The following is a 17,574-nucleotide window of genomic DNA, read 5'->3' as shown; positions in this document are numbered from 1 at the left end:
CGGGTATGTGCGCGCCTGGCGCATGCGCACCAACAAAGCAGAATGACGATTTGGGTCAGACTAGCCATCTGACCTGTAAGGACCTATCAGTTACAACAAACGGATCATGTGACCATTTTCAGTCACATGACCGGACTAGTAGGAAACTATACTCAAAATAAAGATATTTTTTAAATACTTTCTAATACTCGTTTTTAGATATAAAATAATTTATACACATGTGAGACCAATATTAACATGAACAGTGTATTACTTTTATACTTTTGGACGGTCAGGTTTTTGTTGAAAAAATTGTTTATCAGGTGCCTAAAATTTTATCAAATTGCCCAGGGTTTATAAGGAGCCCAAGGACAGCACTCTAACATTCACTCCTGAGGAAGCTGGGTGTCAACACCAGCGAAACGCGTTGAGTTAGAGACTGCCGGTCACATCCTCAAAATAACCCTCAACATCGCTGGACTTTTTTCATCTTCACTACCCATACGGCACTAATTGGACAGCATTTCCCTGGACATTTCCATTTGAGGAGAAATTGGAGATTTCCCTATCCACTTGAAACGCCTGCATTGGTATGCTTAAAAGGGACATTCTATTACTCCACTGCTTTCATCAAATTCTCCTAAAATAAGTTCAGGGACCTAATTCCAGAGGAAGTCCTAGCCGGGGTATGATTAAACCTGTATTGAGGGTATATGTGGATGTGCCACTTTATATGATCATTTAACTTTTAACTATGATGTTTAGGCATTTGTGATTTTTAAAAATATTACTTTTATTAAATTTATTACATATTTCTTTCAACATTACCTACCGTCCCGAGTTTGTTTTAAATCAGAGTATTATTTTTATTTCCTACAACCTAGCGCTGGTGACCACTATCTGTATTGTTTATCTATTTCATTGAGGATTTACCACCTCATACACCAGCAGCTTCCTGACAGCGCACTATCTATTTTTCTTTATATGGGCCATGAAAGGTCAGTTTGTCCATCCTACATGCTACAAACTGAACATTGTTGTGGACTCGACAATTTGGTCCAGAAGCGGAGATTGAGCATCAGGTGGGGTTGCCTAGTGGAAAACAAAAGCTAGTCCCACTAGTAACGGAAAGAAGCACTGAGCTATTTAAATGGAGCATACGCCTGACAGGTGTCCTCATGCTTTTTACAGTAGGCCAACAAGGACAATATTCCATATCACCATCACCTTTAGCTGGCAGGACTGTGCATAAGGGGTAAACACTATTACACAAATGCACAGGAAAAATAAATATATACCTACACAATACAAAAATTATGCAATTACCACTCAACAACTTGATAGAGTATAAGCCGGACACAGAATTGCAGATGAAGCCATAGAGAAGACAGGGATCATAACGATGAGTAGCACCTGTGTGAAGTAGGTCCATGGGGAGAAGAGGACAGAAAGACAGAGGGGTGATGAAGGTTAATAGCTGTGAACTAAGAGGTGAGTTTTAAAAAGGCAGGTTTTGCAGCCTTGTAGACCAGTGGATAATGGAATGGGAAAGAATTTCCCTTTCATCCTGCTGGAGACCTCCTATAGTGGTGGGTCCACATCCTCAAGGTGGCTTCTGAGGGACTCTGCACAGGCAGCTACAGATGAACCTGTTTAGAAGGATTGCTGTTGCCGGGATAAAATAGTAGATATAGTAAAGGTGGGTACACACTGATAGAGATATCTGCAGATCAACTGATCTGCAGATATATCTATGGACGGATCGGGCAGTGTGCTGTGCATACACACTAGCCGATCCGTCGGGGACTGACGTCATGAACTGGGCGGGCCAGTTCAGCTGTCAATCACCGCCAGCTGCCGCAGCATGTGTACGGGCGGGCTGGCTAGTCACCCGTACACACACAGCAATGCGCCAATACATCGAGTTCAGACATATCGCCCATACACACTGGCCGACGGACCCGCGATATATCGGCCGTTCTATTGAACGGCCGATATATCGCCCAGTGTTTACCCACCTTAAGTTAGATCACCTTCATCAGACAGAAATAAAGAGGCCTAAACACCCATGCAGCTCCCACACGCCATCTAATGGTGAAAGTAACGATCACACGACACTCCTTTTCCACTTGTTCCCAAGTGATGACATTGCAGCGTCACAGAATAATTTATCTATCATTAGTTGCCTGGCTCCTGGAGCCGTGAAATCATTAAATACACCAGAATGGAACGGTTACATTATAGCAATCTCTTTAAAATTATTTATTCAGTAATTACATATTTGCATTGAGCATAATGGAGCAATCAATTATTTACACCCAGTTTATTTTCCTTTAACTTTACATCTTAAAAAAGTCCCATGCGCTAGTCTGAGACGGCGATCGTGATCTGGCGTAAGATCCCAAAGTCTTAAAAAAAAGGTAATAATCAGGTTCCCGGTTTCCTTAATTCCCAGCCACCACCTGTTGTGAATGTTCCCATTATCCAGGTTCAGAGTCTTAGCATGAAAACATCGTAAAACGCGTGGAAATGTTTTTATGAATCCGCGCCGTCCGCTGCATCCAGATCTCCCGTCAGCTGTTAGGATAATTTCACTCCGATTTTGTTCTGATCTTTCTTCATGTGCCGCTGCACCTCTTTCTCCATCTTTTTTCTTTGCTGTTCTGCGGTTCTCTTTTCCCGCTCAACTATTTTCTGCTGTCTGCGTGATAAATTGTATAGAAAAAAAAAAAATATATATTATATTTTTTAATGAACTTATTTTCATTTCAGTTACAATACTGATTATTACACACCTGATACTGTGCCCCTGCTGTAAAACTGAAGGATTGTGGAGGTCATAGAGGTATAAGTGCCCATATCGAGGTCGCGGTGTAACACCCGCTATGCTTAATCCATTATAGCAGGAGGTGCATTAGTCTCTGATCTACGCTCTCTATGTACCCCATCTGTGTCACCCCTGTCTGTCTACCCCTCCCCTTTAGAATGTAAGCTCTCACGAGCAGGGCCCTCTTCCCTCATGTGCTTATCCTTTCTTACTTTAATAATATTCAACTGCATCAACTCCAGCAGTCTTCTGCCACCTGCTACTTATTCCAGTGTCATCTGCTGATGTAACTATGTTTATTTACCCTGTACTTGTCCTATACTGTCATCAACTGTAAAGGTCCATACACACTTAATAAAATGAGCGACGTCGCTCATTTTCCCCCTCCTTGAGCGACGTCGCTCATTTTATCGTCAAGTGTGTATGCCGCCAGCGACGACCGATGCGCGGCCCCGCGGGTCGGCAACGATCGACGCTGTCAGTAGGGCATGCATGAAGGATGTGGACTGTCGTCCACGACCTTCATGCAGGGCTGGCGGGGGCATGACGTCACTGAGCGATATGAGCGGTCATATCGCTCAGTGCGTACAGGCGGCCGCCGACCGGCCGGCCCGGGAGGGGGAAACGTTAGACGTCTAAAGATGTCTAATGTGTATGGGCCTTAAGTTGCTGTTTTCCTGTTTGATTATTTATTATGTACTCTGTAATTGGGCGCTGCGGAACCCTTGTGGCGCCATATAAAGGATAATAATAATTCTGTATAATACACACATTTTCCTACTAATCAGAGCTCTTCCTGTATACAGATAACATTTAGATGAATTCATCAATTTGTCAGAATTTCTTGCTCATTAAAATAAGAATTACTTACCGATAATTCTATTTCTCGTAGTCCGTAGTGGATGCTGGGAACTCCGTAAGGACCATGGGGATTAGCGGCTCCGCAGGAGACTGGGCACAGAAGTAAAGCTTTAGGACTACCTGGTGTGCACTGGCTCCTCCCCCTATGACCCTCCTCCAAGCCTCAGTTAGGATACTGTGCCCGGACGAGCGTACACAATAAGGAAGGATTTATGAATCCCGGGTAAGACTCATACCAGCCACACCGTACAACTTGTGATCTGAACCCAGTTAACAGCATGATAACAGAGGAGCCTCTGGATAGATGGCTCACAACAACAATAACCCGATTTACTATGTACAAGTATTGCAGACAATCCGCACTTGGGATGGGCGCCCAGCATCCACTACGGACTACGAGAAATAGAATTATCGGTAAGTAAATTCTTATTTTCTCTGACGTCCTAGTGGATGCTGGGAACTCCGTAAGGACCATGGGGATTATACCAAAGTTCCCAAACGGGCGGGAGAGTGCGGATGACTCTGCAGCACCGAATGAGAGAACTCCAGGTCCTCCTCAGCCAGGGTATCAAATTTGTAGAATTTAGCAAACGTGTTTGCCCCTGACCAAGTAGCTGCTCGGCAAAGTTGTAAAGCAGAGACCCCTCGGGCAGCCGCCCAAGATGAGCCCACCTTCCTTGTGGAATGGGCTTTTACAGATTTTGGCTGTGGCAGGCCTGCCACAGAATGTGCAAGCTGAATTGTATTACAAATCCAACGAGCAATAGTCTGCTTAGAAGCAGGAGCACCCAGCTTGTTGGGTGCATACAGGATAAACAGCGAGTCAGTTTTCCTGACTCCAGCCGTCCTGGAAACATAAATTTTCAAGGCCCTGACTACGTCCAGTAACTTGGAATCCTCCAAGTCCCTAGTAGCCGCAGGCACCACAATAGGTTGGTTAAAGTGAAAAGCTGATACCACCTTAGGGAGAAACTGGGGACGAGTCCTCAATTCTGCCCTATCCATATGGAAAATCAGATAAGGGCTTTTACATGACAAAGCCGCCAATTCTGATACACGCCTGGCCGAAGCCGTCCTGGAAACATATTTTCAGGGCCCTGACTACGTCCAACAACTTGGAGTCCTCCAAGTCACTAGTAGCCGCAGGTACCACAATAGGTTGGTTCAGATGAAATGCTGAAACCACCTTAGGGAGAAAATGAGGACGAGTCCTCAATTCCGCCCTGTCTGAATGGAAGATCAGATAAGGGCTTTTACAGGATAAAGCCACCAATTCTGACACGCGCCTGTCCGAGGCCAGGGCCAACAGCATGACCACTTTCCATGTGAGATATTTTAACTCCACAGATTCAAGTGGTTCAAACCAATGTGACTTTATGAACCCCAAAACTACATTGAGATCCCAAGGTGCCACTGGAGGCACAAAAGGAGGCTGTATATGCAGTACCCCTTTTACAAACGTCTGAACTTCAGGAACTGAAGCTAGTTTTTTCTGGAAGAAAATTGACAGGGCCGAAATTTGAACCTTAATGGACCCCAATTTTAGGCCCATAGACACTCCTGTTTGCAGGAAATGCAGGGAATCGACCTAGTTGAAATTCCTCCATCGGGGCCTTACTGGCCTCGCACCACGCAACATATTTTCGCCAAATGCGGTGATAATGCTTTGCGGTTACATCCTTCCTGGCTTTGATCAGGGTAGGGATGACTTCATCCGGAATGCCTTTTTCCTTCAGGATCCGGCGTTCAACCGCCCTGCCGTCAAACGCAGCCGCGGTAAGTCTTGGAATAGACAGGGTCCTTGCTGGAGCAGGTCCCTTCTTAGAGGTAGAGGTCACGGGTCCTCCGTGAGCATCTCTTGAAGTTCCGGGTACCAAGTCCTTCTTGGCCAATCCGGAGCCACGAGTATAGTTCTCACTCCCCTCCGTCTTATAATTCTCAGTACTTTTGGTATGAGAGGAAGAGGAGGGAACACATACACTGACTGGTACACCCACGGTATTACCAGAGCGTCCACAGCTATTGCCTGAGGGTCCCTTGACCTGGCGCAATACCTGTCCAATTTTTTGTTTAGGCGGGACGCCATCATGTCCACCTTTGGTTTTTCCCAACGGTTTACAATCATGTGGAAGACTTCTGGGTGAAGTCCCTCCTCTCCCGGGTGGAGGTCGTGCCTGCTGAGGAAGTCTGCTTCCCAGTTGTCCACTCCCGGAATGAACACTGCTGACAATGCTATCACATGATTTTCCGCCCAGCGAAAAATCCTTGCAGCTTCTGCCATTGCCCTCCTGTTTCTTGTGCCGCCCTGTCTGTTTACGTGGGCGACTGCCATGATGTTGTCCGACTGGATCAGCACCGGCTGACCTTGAAGCAGAGGTCTTGCTTGGCTTAGGGCATTGTAAATGGCCCTTAGCTCCAAGATATTTATGTGAAGTGATGTCTCCAGGCTTGACCACAAACCCTGGAAATTTCTTCCCTGTGTGACTGCTCCCCAGCCTCGCAGGCTGGCATCCGTGGTCACCAGGACCCAGTCCTGAATGCCGAATCTGCGGCCCTCTAGAAGATGAGCACTCTGCAACCACCACAGGAGAGACACCCTTGTCTTTGGTGACAGGGTTATCCGCTGATGCATCTGAAGATGCGATCCGGACCATTTGTCCAGCAGGTCCCACTGGAAAGTTCTTGCGTGGGATCTGCCGAATGGAATTGCTTCGTAGTAAGCCACCATTTTTCCCAGGACCCTTGTGCACTGATGCACTGACACTTGGCCTGGTTTTAGGAGGTTTCTGACTAGTTCGGATAACTCCCTGGCTTTCTCCTCCGGGAGAAACACCTTTTTCTGGACTGTGTCCAGGATCATCCCTAGGAATAGAAGACGTGTCGTCGGGATCAGCTGCGATTTTGGAATATTGAGAATCCAACCGTGCTGCCGCAACACTACTTGAGATAGTGCTACCCCGACTACCAACTGTTCCCTGGATCTTGCCCTTATCAGGAGATCGTCCAAGTAAGGGATAACTAAAACTCCCTTCCTTCGAAGGAGTATCATCATTTCGGCCATTACTTTGGTAAAGACCCGGGGTGCCGTGGACAAACCAAACGGCAGCGTCTGAAACTGATAGTGACAGTTCTGTACCACAAACCTGAGGTACCCTTGGTGAGAAGGGCAAATTGGGACATGGAGATAAGCATCCTTGATGTCCAGAGACACCATATAATCCCCTTCTTCCAGGTTCGCAATCACCGCTCTGAGTGACTCCATCTTGAATTTGAACCTTTGTATGTAAGTGTTCAAGGATTTCAGATTTAAAATAGGTCTCACCTCCGCCTGCCACGAAGAGGGCCATGTCCATACATTATAGAAAACTTACTACTCTACTCGACCACTCTGCATCACAATATGGGATGCAGAAATGGACATCTGATTTCCCTAGGCTTTCATGTGAAATAATTTTAAACAGCCTGCTTCAATCCTGTAAACTATTGCCTTCGGCACAGTATCAAGAAATGTTCTATAATATCACCCATAGGACCTACTTCTCCCCATATAAGCAATACTTGGCGGGCATGGCGGATTCGGATAGATGTCTTAAATGCCATACACCCGAATCCGATCTCATGCATTGCTTTTGGACATGCCCGATTATCCGCCACTTTTGGCTGCAAGTACGGCAATATGCCATGGAAGAGCCGATTAATTTTATTCCATTCACGGCAGAATGGGCACTTTTCGGAATTCTTCCGTCGGGGGAGAGAGTTAAAAAGGGATGCAAACGGCTACTTTTGGCAATAAGTGCGGCAGCGAGAAAGGCCATTCTACAGGCCTGGATCCTTAAGGATCCTCCTACCTTACCTCTATTCAAAGGGAAGCTACACCACCTATTCCAAATGCATTGGATAGAAACTACTATACAAAAAGATAAATTGGTGGGGCAATTCTTTGAATCTTGGGAAAGCTATATCGCCACCCTCCCTACTGATTTTCAAATTAGAATAAAAAATTCATTGAAAGAAACACTATGGTATGAGACTAGATTGGCAGTTGGGGACCCTCCTATAGTAATAGCAAATTGACGGCTAGTGGTGTTACATGGTCCCGGCCCCCTCATAACCCCATGGTATGGAGACTAGCAGGGAGATGTTCTCTTTTCCCCAAATCTTTCTATTTTTATTTTTATTTGGGGGTTCTAACACTTATAACCTATTTACACTGAAGGATACTCAATTATGTTACGATGTGTACATGCCTCTGTTCAAAACTACTTTTGATAAGACACCGAAGACCTGGTGTTAATTGACCTTGAGGTTTTTCTAACTTATTGTATTTGGCTATCTACATGTACATATTTCTTTATATTACTGAACCTGATACTTTTGTAATGTGAAGTGATGCATTGACAATAAAATGATTACGATAAAAAAAAAAAAAAAAAATAGGTCTCACCGAGCCGTCCGGCTTCGGTACCACAAACAGCGTTGAATGATACCCCTTTCCCTGTTGTAGGAGGGGTAGCTTGATTATCACCTGCTGGGAATACAGCTTGTGAATGGCTTCCAATACCGCCTCCCTGTCGGAGGGAGACGTCGGTAAAGCAGACTTTAGGAAACGGCGAAGGGGAGACGTCTCGAATTCCAATTTGTACCCCTGAGATACCACCTGAAGGATCCAGGGGTCCACCTGTGAGTGAGCCCACTGCACGCTGACATTTTTGAGACGGGCCCCCACTGTCTGAGTCCGCTTGTAAAGCCCCAGCGTCATGCTGAGGACTTGGCAGAAACGGGAGAAAGCTTCTGTTCCTGGGAACTGGCTGTTTGCTGCAGCCTTTTTCCTCTCCCTCTGCCACGGGGCAGAAATGAGGAGCCTTTTGCCCGCTTGCCCTTATGGGGCCGAAAGGACTGCGCCTGATAATACGGCGTCTTCTTATGTTGAGAGGCTACCTGGGGTAAAAATGTGGATTTCCCAGTCGTTGCCGTGGCCACCAGGTCTGTTAGACCTACCCCAAATAACTCCTCCCTTTTATAAGGCGATACTTCCATATGCCTTTTGGAATCAGCATCACCTGACCACTGTCTTGTCCATAACCCTCTTCTGGCAGAAATGGACAGCGCACTTACTCTTGATGCCAGTCGGCAAATATCCCTCTGTGCATCACGCATATATAGAAATGCATCTTTTAAATGCTCTATAGTCAGTAATATACTGTCCCTATCTAGGGTATCAATATTGTCAGTCAGGGAATCCGACCAAGCCACCCCAGCACTGCACATCCAGGCTGAGGCGATTGCTGGTCGCAGTATCACACCCGTGTGAGTGTATATACATTTTAGGATATTTTCCTGCTTCTGTCAGCAGGTTCCTTAAGGGCGGCCGTATCCGGGGACGGTAGTGCCACCTGTTTAGACAAGCGTGTGAGCGCTTTATCCACCCTAGGGGGTGTTTCCCAACGTGCCCTATCCTCTGGCGGGAAGGGGTATGATGCTAATAACTTTTTAGGAATTAACAGTTTTTATCGGGGGAAACCCACGCTTCATCACATTTAATTCCTCAGATGCAGGAAAAAACTACAGGCAGTTTTTTCTGACCCAACATAATACCCTTTTTAGTGGTACTTGTATTATCAGAAATATGTAAAACATTTTCCATATCCTCAATCATGTAACGTGAGGCCCTACTGGAAGTCACATTCGTCTCTTAATCGTCGACACTGGAGTCTGTATCCGTGTCGGCGTCTGTATCTGCCATCTGAGGTAACGGGCGTTTTAGAGCCCCTGATGGCCTTTGAGACACCTGGACAGGCACAGGCTGAGTAGCCGGCTGTCTCATGTCATCAATCTTTTGTAAAGAGCTGACACGGTCACGTAATTCCTTCCATAAGCTCAGCCACTCAGGTGTCGACTCCCTAGGGGGTGACATCTCCATTACAGGCAATTGCTCCGCCTCCACACCATTTTCCTCCTCATACATGTCGACACAATCGTACCGACACACAGCACACACACAGGGAATGCTCTGATAGAGGACAGGACCCCACTAGCCCTTTGGGGAGACAGAGGGAGAGTATGCCAGCACACACCAGAGCTATATATATATATATATATATATATATATATATATATATATATATATATATATATATGGATAACCTTATAGAAGTGTTTTTCCCCTTATAGCTGCTGTTTTATTAATACTGCGCCTAATTAGTGCCCCCCTCTCTTTTTTAACCCCTTTCTGTAGTGTAGTAACTGCAGGGGAGAGCCAGGGAGCTTCCCTCCAACGGAAAATGAGAGAAAATGGCGCCAGTGTGCTGAGGAGATAGGCTCCGCCCCTTTTTTGGGGACTTTTCTCCCGCATTTTTATGGATTCTGGCAGGGGTTAAAATACATCCATATAGCCCTGGGGGTTATATGTGATGTATGTTTGCCAGCCAAGGTGTTTTTATTGCTGCTCAGGGCGCCCCCCCCCCCCCCAGCGCCCTGCACCCTCAGTGACCACAGTGTGAGGTGTGTATGAGGAGCAATGGCGCACAGCTGCAGTGCTGTGCGCTACCTTGGTGAAGACTGAGGTCTTCTGCCGCCGATTTTCCGGACCTCTTCTTGCTTCTGGCTCTGTAAGGGGGCCGGCGGCGCGGCTCTGGGACCAGACTCCGAGGCTGGGCCTGTGTTCGGTCCCTCTGGAGCTAATGGTGTCCAGTAGCCAAGAAGCCCAAGCTGGCTGCAAGCAGGCAGGTTCGCTTCTTCTCCCCTTAGTCCCTCAATGCAGTGAGCCTGTTGCCAGCAGGTCTCACTGAAAATAAAAAACCTAAAACTAAACTTTCACTAAGAAGCTCAGGAGAGCCCCTAGTGTGCACCCTTCTCGGCCGGGCACAAAAATCTAACTGAGGCTTGGAGGAGGGTCATAGGGGGAGGAGCCAGTGCACACCAGGTAGTCCTAAAGCTTTACTTTTGTGCCCAGTCTCCTGCGGAGCCGCTAATCCCCATGGTCCTTACGGAGTTCCCAGCATCCACTAGGACGTCAGAGAAATAATCATTATCTGACAGTGTTTCAGAAATTCAAACATTACAGTAACCTTATGACTTTAATAAACTCTGGGTTAGGTAAAAGATGTGCAATACTCTGATTGGACAAACTTAACCAATACAGACGTACAAGTAGAGGCAATCCCGATTATTCATTTCTAAAAGTTGGTGACTGTGGTTTGTGAGGATCCTATCCCCATTATTCTATTATTAAATTCAAACTCTTCTGGTTAATGAATCTCATTAAGGACTGACTGCGCCGATTAATCGGCAGACTGCACATGCTGTGCAAATGCATTGTGCGTGTGCGGAGGGCAAAATGTAATTGCTGTGCATTTGCAGCCTAAGTGAAGAGCGATCGCAATTTGGATGGACAGGAAGTGACCGTTCGTAGGGTGGCAACATGGCGTTTGTGGGGGGTGGTTGGGAAAATGCAGGGGTGTCATGGCCGGTTTCAGGGCGTGTACCAGATGTCATCTGCGATGACAAACATGGCGCTTGGTGCGACTGCAAACGCATTATTCTGAGTAGGCGTGGTTCAGCCGCAGCTGTCGAATGTACTCTGGAAGGGTGTAGTATGTGTTGCCGGCAGCCGGGCTCCCAACGACCACCATACCGGCGCCGGAATCCCAACCAACGGCATACCGACAACTTTTCTTCCTCTTGGGGGTCCACGACCCCCCTAGAGGGAGAATAGATCACGCCCGCAAGGGGCTCATTTGCGCTACCCCAGCTGTCTGTATGACTGCGGTCGGTATTCCGGCGCCAGTATGCTGGTCGCCGGGAGACCGACCGCCGGCAACACATACTACACCCTTTCAGCCTCGGGTGTGGTTTGGAGGGTCGACAAGAGTTAGGTCGACCACTACTGGTCGACAGTAAGCAGGTTGACATGGGTTCTAGGTCGACATGAGATTGGGAACCCCAATTAGTGCACAGTGTCCCCTTGCATGGCTCACGAGGTGCCTCGCTGCACTTGGCAGAGGTTACCGTGTAAAAATGTGAAACTCATGTCAACCTTTTGTCATGTCAACCTAGAGTCCCTGCCGATCTAGAAACCGTGTCGGCCTACTTATTGTCGACCAATAGTGGTCGACCTAGAGACCGGATACCTTTAGCCTCATTAGCAATCTATAGTGAATTAGGCCCTGAAGAAATAGCAGCAACATTATTCTGAAACCTCCATGCTAGACTGAAAGGCTCGGAGCTGCTTGGTTGCTGACTGATAATATTGTACCTCCATGGACAAACGTTTCAGATTATTACAGCTCTACGAGAGGCGAAGTGAAGCTCCGTTATCCCCCAATGCCTGCTCCTTACGTTACACAGACTGTAATATCTAGCGGGCAGAGGAATTGTGCAGAGCACTGTGTAATATTTCATGGTCTACAGACGCAATAGATCATTAACTACTTCTGCCGCCATATCCTAATGAGGAGAATAATTGTGTGACAGCAGCAATTCCTGATGAAAATGGGATGTCGCAATAGGAAGATCAGATTTCCATAAAAAGACAAAGAACCAGTATACACCATTCTCCGTTGACAACAGCACCCAGATTTATGTAAGGAGGGCATACATACTCGTCACCACTCTACAACGCAATGCCAGTCACAGACTATGCCAGAGTAAACCTATTCATATTTAAGTTATCATTACCAGTGTTCAAAAAAATGTGAAATGGACCTCACCAACTTCATGAATGGCAGCATGGACTAAATTCATGTGTAGACATTACGTTGACACTGGTAATGTTGACATTTTCAAAATGCTGACCGTCACGAAGTAAACACTGATATTTGGTCCTAAAACGAACCCTAACAGCAACCTAAACCATAACTAATTGCAACTTAACCCTAATTGATTATGTCAATATTTTCTAATGCTGACATGATGTCAGCATAAACATTGTGGATGTCATCTGTCAACATTCTAAAGTCGACCCCAAGATCACATGGGCATTGACAGTCAACATCCTGACTAGAACCCATTCATACATTCAGCCAGCTTCAAATCTGATGTGCGCTGCCAAAAAGGGGATTTTAATAACCTACCGGTAAATCCTTTTCTCGTAGTCCATAAGGGATACTGGGGTCACTTAGTACGATGAGGTATAGACGGGGTCCAAAGGAGCCGGTGCACTTTAAATTCTTCAAACAGGGTGTGCTGGCTCCTCCCCCGCAGCCCAGTCTAGGAAAACTGTGCCTGAAGGAGACGGACATACTTGAGAAGAGGAACATGACAAGAGAACGAGTGGGGAGAGTAACGAACCAGCACACAGAAGAACAAGCAAACCAGCAACAGCAAGTGAAACAGAAACAGCTGATTCAAACAACCGCGCACAACAACAAAACTTGCAGAAAAGTCGAAGCATAGAGGCGAGCGCCCAGTATCCCTTATGGACTACGAGAAAAGGATTAACCGGTAGGCAATTAAAATCCTCTTTTCTCTATCATCCATAAGGTATACTGGGGTCACTTAGTACAAAGGGGACGTCCCAAAGCTCCCAGAACGGGCGGGAACGTGCTGAGACGACTGCAGTACCATACGTCCGAATTGGACATACTCTGTAGCCAGGGTATCAAACCTGTAGAACCTGACAAACGTGTTTGTCCCCAACCAGGTAGCGGCCCGGCATAGCTGCTAAGCCGAGACACCCCAGGCCGCCGACCAGGAAGAACCCACCGACCTAGTAGAGTGGGCCTTGATAGACTGTGGAACAGGCAAGACCGCCAAAGAGTAGGCCTGCTGAATGGCAAGCCTAATCCAACAAGCAATCGACTGCTTTGAAGCAGGACAACCCTTCTTTTGAGCATCATACAGCACAAAGAGGGAATCCGATTTCGGACAACAGTTGTCCTCCTGACATAGATCTTCAGGGCTCGCACCACATCCAAGGACTCAGGATTCAGAATTCAAGGAAGTGGCCGAAGCAGCCGGAAGATCTTGCTGAAGATCCTCCTGCAGTGGCAGATGCCAGGGGTCTTACACTACCATAGCCAGAAGATCTGTGTACCAAACTCTTCGAGGCCAATCAGGGACAATTAGAATTGCCTGAACACCCTCCCTTCTGATTCTTTTTAGAACCATGGGGCGTAACGGGATCAGAGAAAACCGGTACACCAGCTGGTAAGCCCATGACGTCAGTGCGTCACAGCCACCGCCTGAGGGTCCCTTGTCCTGGAGCAATAGCGACGCAGCTTTTTGTTGAGTCGAGAGGCCATCAGATTGAGCTGTGGACAGCCCCACTGATCTGTTATTAGTAGAAATACCTGCGGATGGAGTCCCCACTCTCTTGGGTGTAGGTCGTGACGACTTAGGAAGTCCGCCACCCAGATGTCCACTCCCGGAATGAATATGGCCGATACTGCCCTTGCATTCTTTTCTACCCAGAGGAGTATTTTGGATACCTCCCACATGCAGGCCCTGTTCTTTGTCCCTCCCTGTCAATTGATGCACGCCACTGCTGTGGCGTTGTTCGACTGAACCTGTTCAGAGCATTGTTCCAGGATGTTTATTGGAAGAATGGCTTAGTGGCCTGACCACCTGCCCTGGAACTGTGCCCCTTGGGTGACCGCTCCCCAACCTCGAAGACTCGCGTCTGTGGTTATGAGAATCCAATCCTGTATCCCAAAGCTCAGACCCGCCAAGAGGTTGGAGGACTGCAACCACCATAGGAGAGAAATTCTGGCTTGCGGCGAGAGACGTATGACCTGGTGCGTCTGTAGATGCGAACCCGACCATTTTCTCAGGAGATCCAGTTGGAAAGTCCTTGCATGGAATCTTCCAAACTGAATCACCTCGTAGGAGGCCACCATCTTTCCCAAAATGCGTATGCAAAGATGTACTGAGATCCGGTTTGGCTTCAGTACTGCACGAACCATCTCCTGAAGCGTCCTTGCCTTGTCCTCGGGAAGGAAGACCTTCTGAGCTGGTGTCCAAAATCATCCCCAGTAACTGGAGCCTTTGAGTTGGCTCGAGGTGAGATTTCAGTAAATGGAGACTCCATACGTGATGCGACAATAGTGTTGTTGTACGGTTTATGCTGTCCAACAGTTGTTCCTTTGATAACACTTATCAAAAGATCGTCCAGGTAGGGGACAATGTTCACCCCCTGAATCCCGAGTTGAAACATAATTTCCGCCATCACTCTTGGGAACCGTGGATAGGCCGAAGGGTAGTGCCTGGAACTGATGGTGTTTGTCCAGCAGAGCAAACCTGAGGAAGGCTTGATGAGGCGGCCATATTGGAATATGGAGGTACGCATCCTTTATGTCCACAGAGACTAAGTAGACCCCCTCCTCCAGACCTGAGATCACTGGTCTCAGAGACTCCATTTTGAACAGAAAAACACGCAGATATGGGTTTAACCATTTGAGGTTTAAAATGGGCCTCACCAAATTGTCCAGTTTCGGTACCACAAAAAGTCTGGAATAATATGCCTCACCCCGTTGTTGAATTGGCACTGGAAGAATGACTTGATTCTGAACCAATTTTTGAATGGCCTCCTGTAATGTAAGGCGTAGTTCCTCGGATGACGGTAAGCCGGACCTAAAAAACCTGTCAGGCGGAGAAATGGGAAATCAGGTCTTTTACCCAAGCATCCTGGCAGGAGCTTCTCCAAATAAAGCTGAAAAATCTCAGATGAGCTCCCATTCTGAGATCCCCCAGGAGCGGAGGGACACAGTCATGCTGAGGATTTTGAGGAGACAGAGCTGACGCCCTGGTCCCGAGACCCTGTGGTGGCAGGTTTTCGTGACTTACCTCTGGAGCCTCTTGCCGCATTTGAGGCACCTCCGGCTTTTCCCTTATATCTTGCGGTCCGAAAGGACAGCAGGGAAGGTCCCGTGTAGGAGCACCTAGCCAGTGGGAGGCACGTGGATTTTCCAGCAGTAGCCTTCGAAATGTGAAAAAGCCAATCTCCTGTGAAAGGTAAAGCCTCCACACTTTTTGACTGCGTCCGTAACCCACTGGCAAGGCCACAACGCCCTGCGTGCAGAAACCGCCATGGTAGGAGTACGAGCATTAATAATGCCTATGCTTTTTATTGTCTCACAGAGGAAACAAGTAGATTCCTGGATATGTTGAATCAGCATCACCATTTCTGCCAGGGATTTCTCTCTGGTCAGGCCCTCCTGAAGGTCACCCACCCAGATATGAATGACGTGAGGCACCCAACAGCCTGCAATAACATGCCTTTGAGAGGCTCCTGCTGCAACAAAAATAGATATCAAGGTGTTTTCAATTTTCCTGACCGCAGGTTCCTTTAAGACAGTAGCCCCCGGGGACTGGTAGCAGTCTTTTTGACAGGCGTGATACCGAAGCATCTACAGCAGGGGGAGTCTCCCAGCCCTTTCGCCCCTCTTAAGCAAATGGAAAAGCAGCAACCAATTTTTGTTACTTTGAATTTCTTGTCAGTAGAAACCCATGGCTCCCTGAAAAGATCATCCAAATCTTTTGAATCAGGAAAGGTGACCAGCACTTTTTTCTGTGCAAAAAAAAAAAAAAATTTTGCTGCACATCCGTCTCATTACCAGGAATATGCAAAACATCCCCTTATAGCAAGTATAAGAGACTCTACGTCCTGCGTTGGAGAGGACTCTTGCGCCTCCGCAGTAGATTCCAGCTCCTCCCCTTCCCCCTCGTCGGATTCAGAGAGAATGTCAGGTAAGCCCCTTTTTTGGGGTAGTGGAGGTGAGAGGGGACACTCATCTGCCCTCTGACTTATCCTTAGCCAGAACAGCCATAGACTGTTGTAACTGCTGCCTTTCCCGTCAGGCCGTAGTTAACTCATTGGACATGTCAGCCATCATAGTTTTAATAGAACTTAACAAAGCTGGTTCCTGTAAATCACCCCCGAAAGCCCCACTTTCTTGTGAAGGCTGACTGCATTGCTCACACATGAGAGAATCTGCAGGGGAGGGGGAAAACCTGGTGTGACACATAATACACACCGCTTTCTTCACCATGCTGACAGGGAACATTTACATTCACACACAGATGCAGGTACAAGCAAGCCTGCCCAGCCCAAAATGTGTGGAGAGACTCAGAGGAGGGACCAGCACCCAGCCTGTAACTAACAATTTAGTTAGAAGATAGGCAATTTGGTTGTATTAATGCACGAGGAGCCTAAGAAAAGGTTCCCACCGCAGGCTCTCCCCCTTAACTACACCCCTGTATCAGTGTCTGGTTGTGGAGTATCTCCTGGAGGAACTGGCTGTCCTGCTGCAGCGATGAGTGTGCAGGAAATGGTGCCAGGAAGCCTCTGGTCCCGCTCTCAGGTAGCTCCGCCCCCTGCTGTGGCACCAGAGTTACAGTCATTTTTATATTGGCAATGTCCCCTATTATGTGTAAAATGAGGCCCCAACACTTATTTTTACTGCCAGTCTGCGCAAGGGGGTGCTATGGGATCACCCCAGAGGGAGTCCGTATGCCCACAAAGCGTCACACCAAGAACCAGGGGGACCCTGCTAGAGGGACCCCCTGGCAACACTCACCACTCTCTGTTCTTCAGGCTATGTCAGGCCTGGCCAACCTGTGGCTCTCCAGATGTTGTGAAACTACACATCCCAGCATGCCCTGCCACAGTTTTAGCATTCCCTAATAGCAAAACTGTGGCAAAGCATGATGGGACTTGTAGTTTTACAACAGCTGGAGAGCCACAGGTTGGCCAGGCCTGGGCTATGTGCTGGGGTGTGCTGCGCGTGTGTGGGCTACAGCGCGATATCAGAGGTACACTGACCGCCAGGACCGTTGTCCTGTCAGCGGAATCCGACTCAGCACCTCCAGGAGGTCGAGGTCGGTCATTCCCCCCCCCCCCCCCCCCCCCCCCAGGCATCCCTCAGTACAGGTAGGCTGTTGCGCAACAGTCTATCTGAAAATAATAAACA

General features: G+C 47.6%; 1 protein-coding gene across 4 annotated transcripts in view; it reads right to left on the bottom strand.

Moving 5' to 3' along the window:
- Positions 1 to 2,212: 2,212 nt before the first annotated feature.
- EBAG9 (estrogen receptor binding site associated antigen 9) overlaps positions 2,213 to 17,574 on the bottom strand; it is a 37,285-nt gene continuing 21,923 nt past the window's right edge. For all 4 annotated transcript variants that reach the window (XM_063924499.1, XM_063924500.1, XM_063924497.1 and 1 more), the window contains exon 8: positions 2,213 to 2,680. In XM_063924499.1, the coding sequence (XP_063780569.1) occupies positions 2,560 to 2,680 (121 nt within the window). In that variant the 3' untranslated portion in view covers positions 2,213 to 2,559. The remainder of the gene's footprint in view (positions 2,681 to 17,574) is intronic.

The sequence above is a fragment of the Pseudophryne corroboree genome, chromosome 5 (genome assembly GCF_028390025.1).
Source record: "Pseudophryne corroboree isolate aPseCor3 chromosome 5, aPseCor3.hap2, whole genome shotgun sequence".
Lineage (NCBI taxonomy): Eukaryota > Metazoa > Chordata > Amphibia > Anura > Myobatrachidae > Pseudophryne > Pseudophryne corroboree.
Note: the sequence above shows the minus strand (reverse complement) of the source record. Positions and strands in the feature narration are given on the sequence as shown.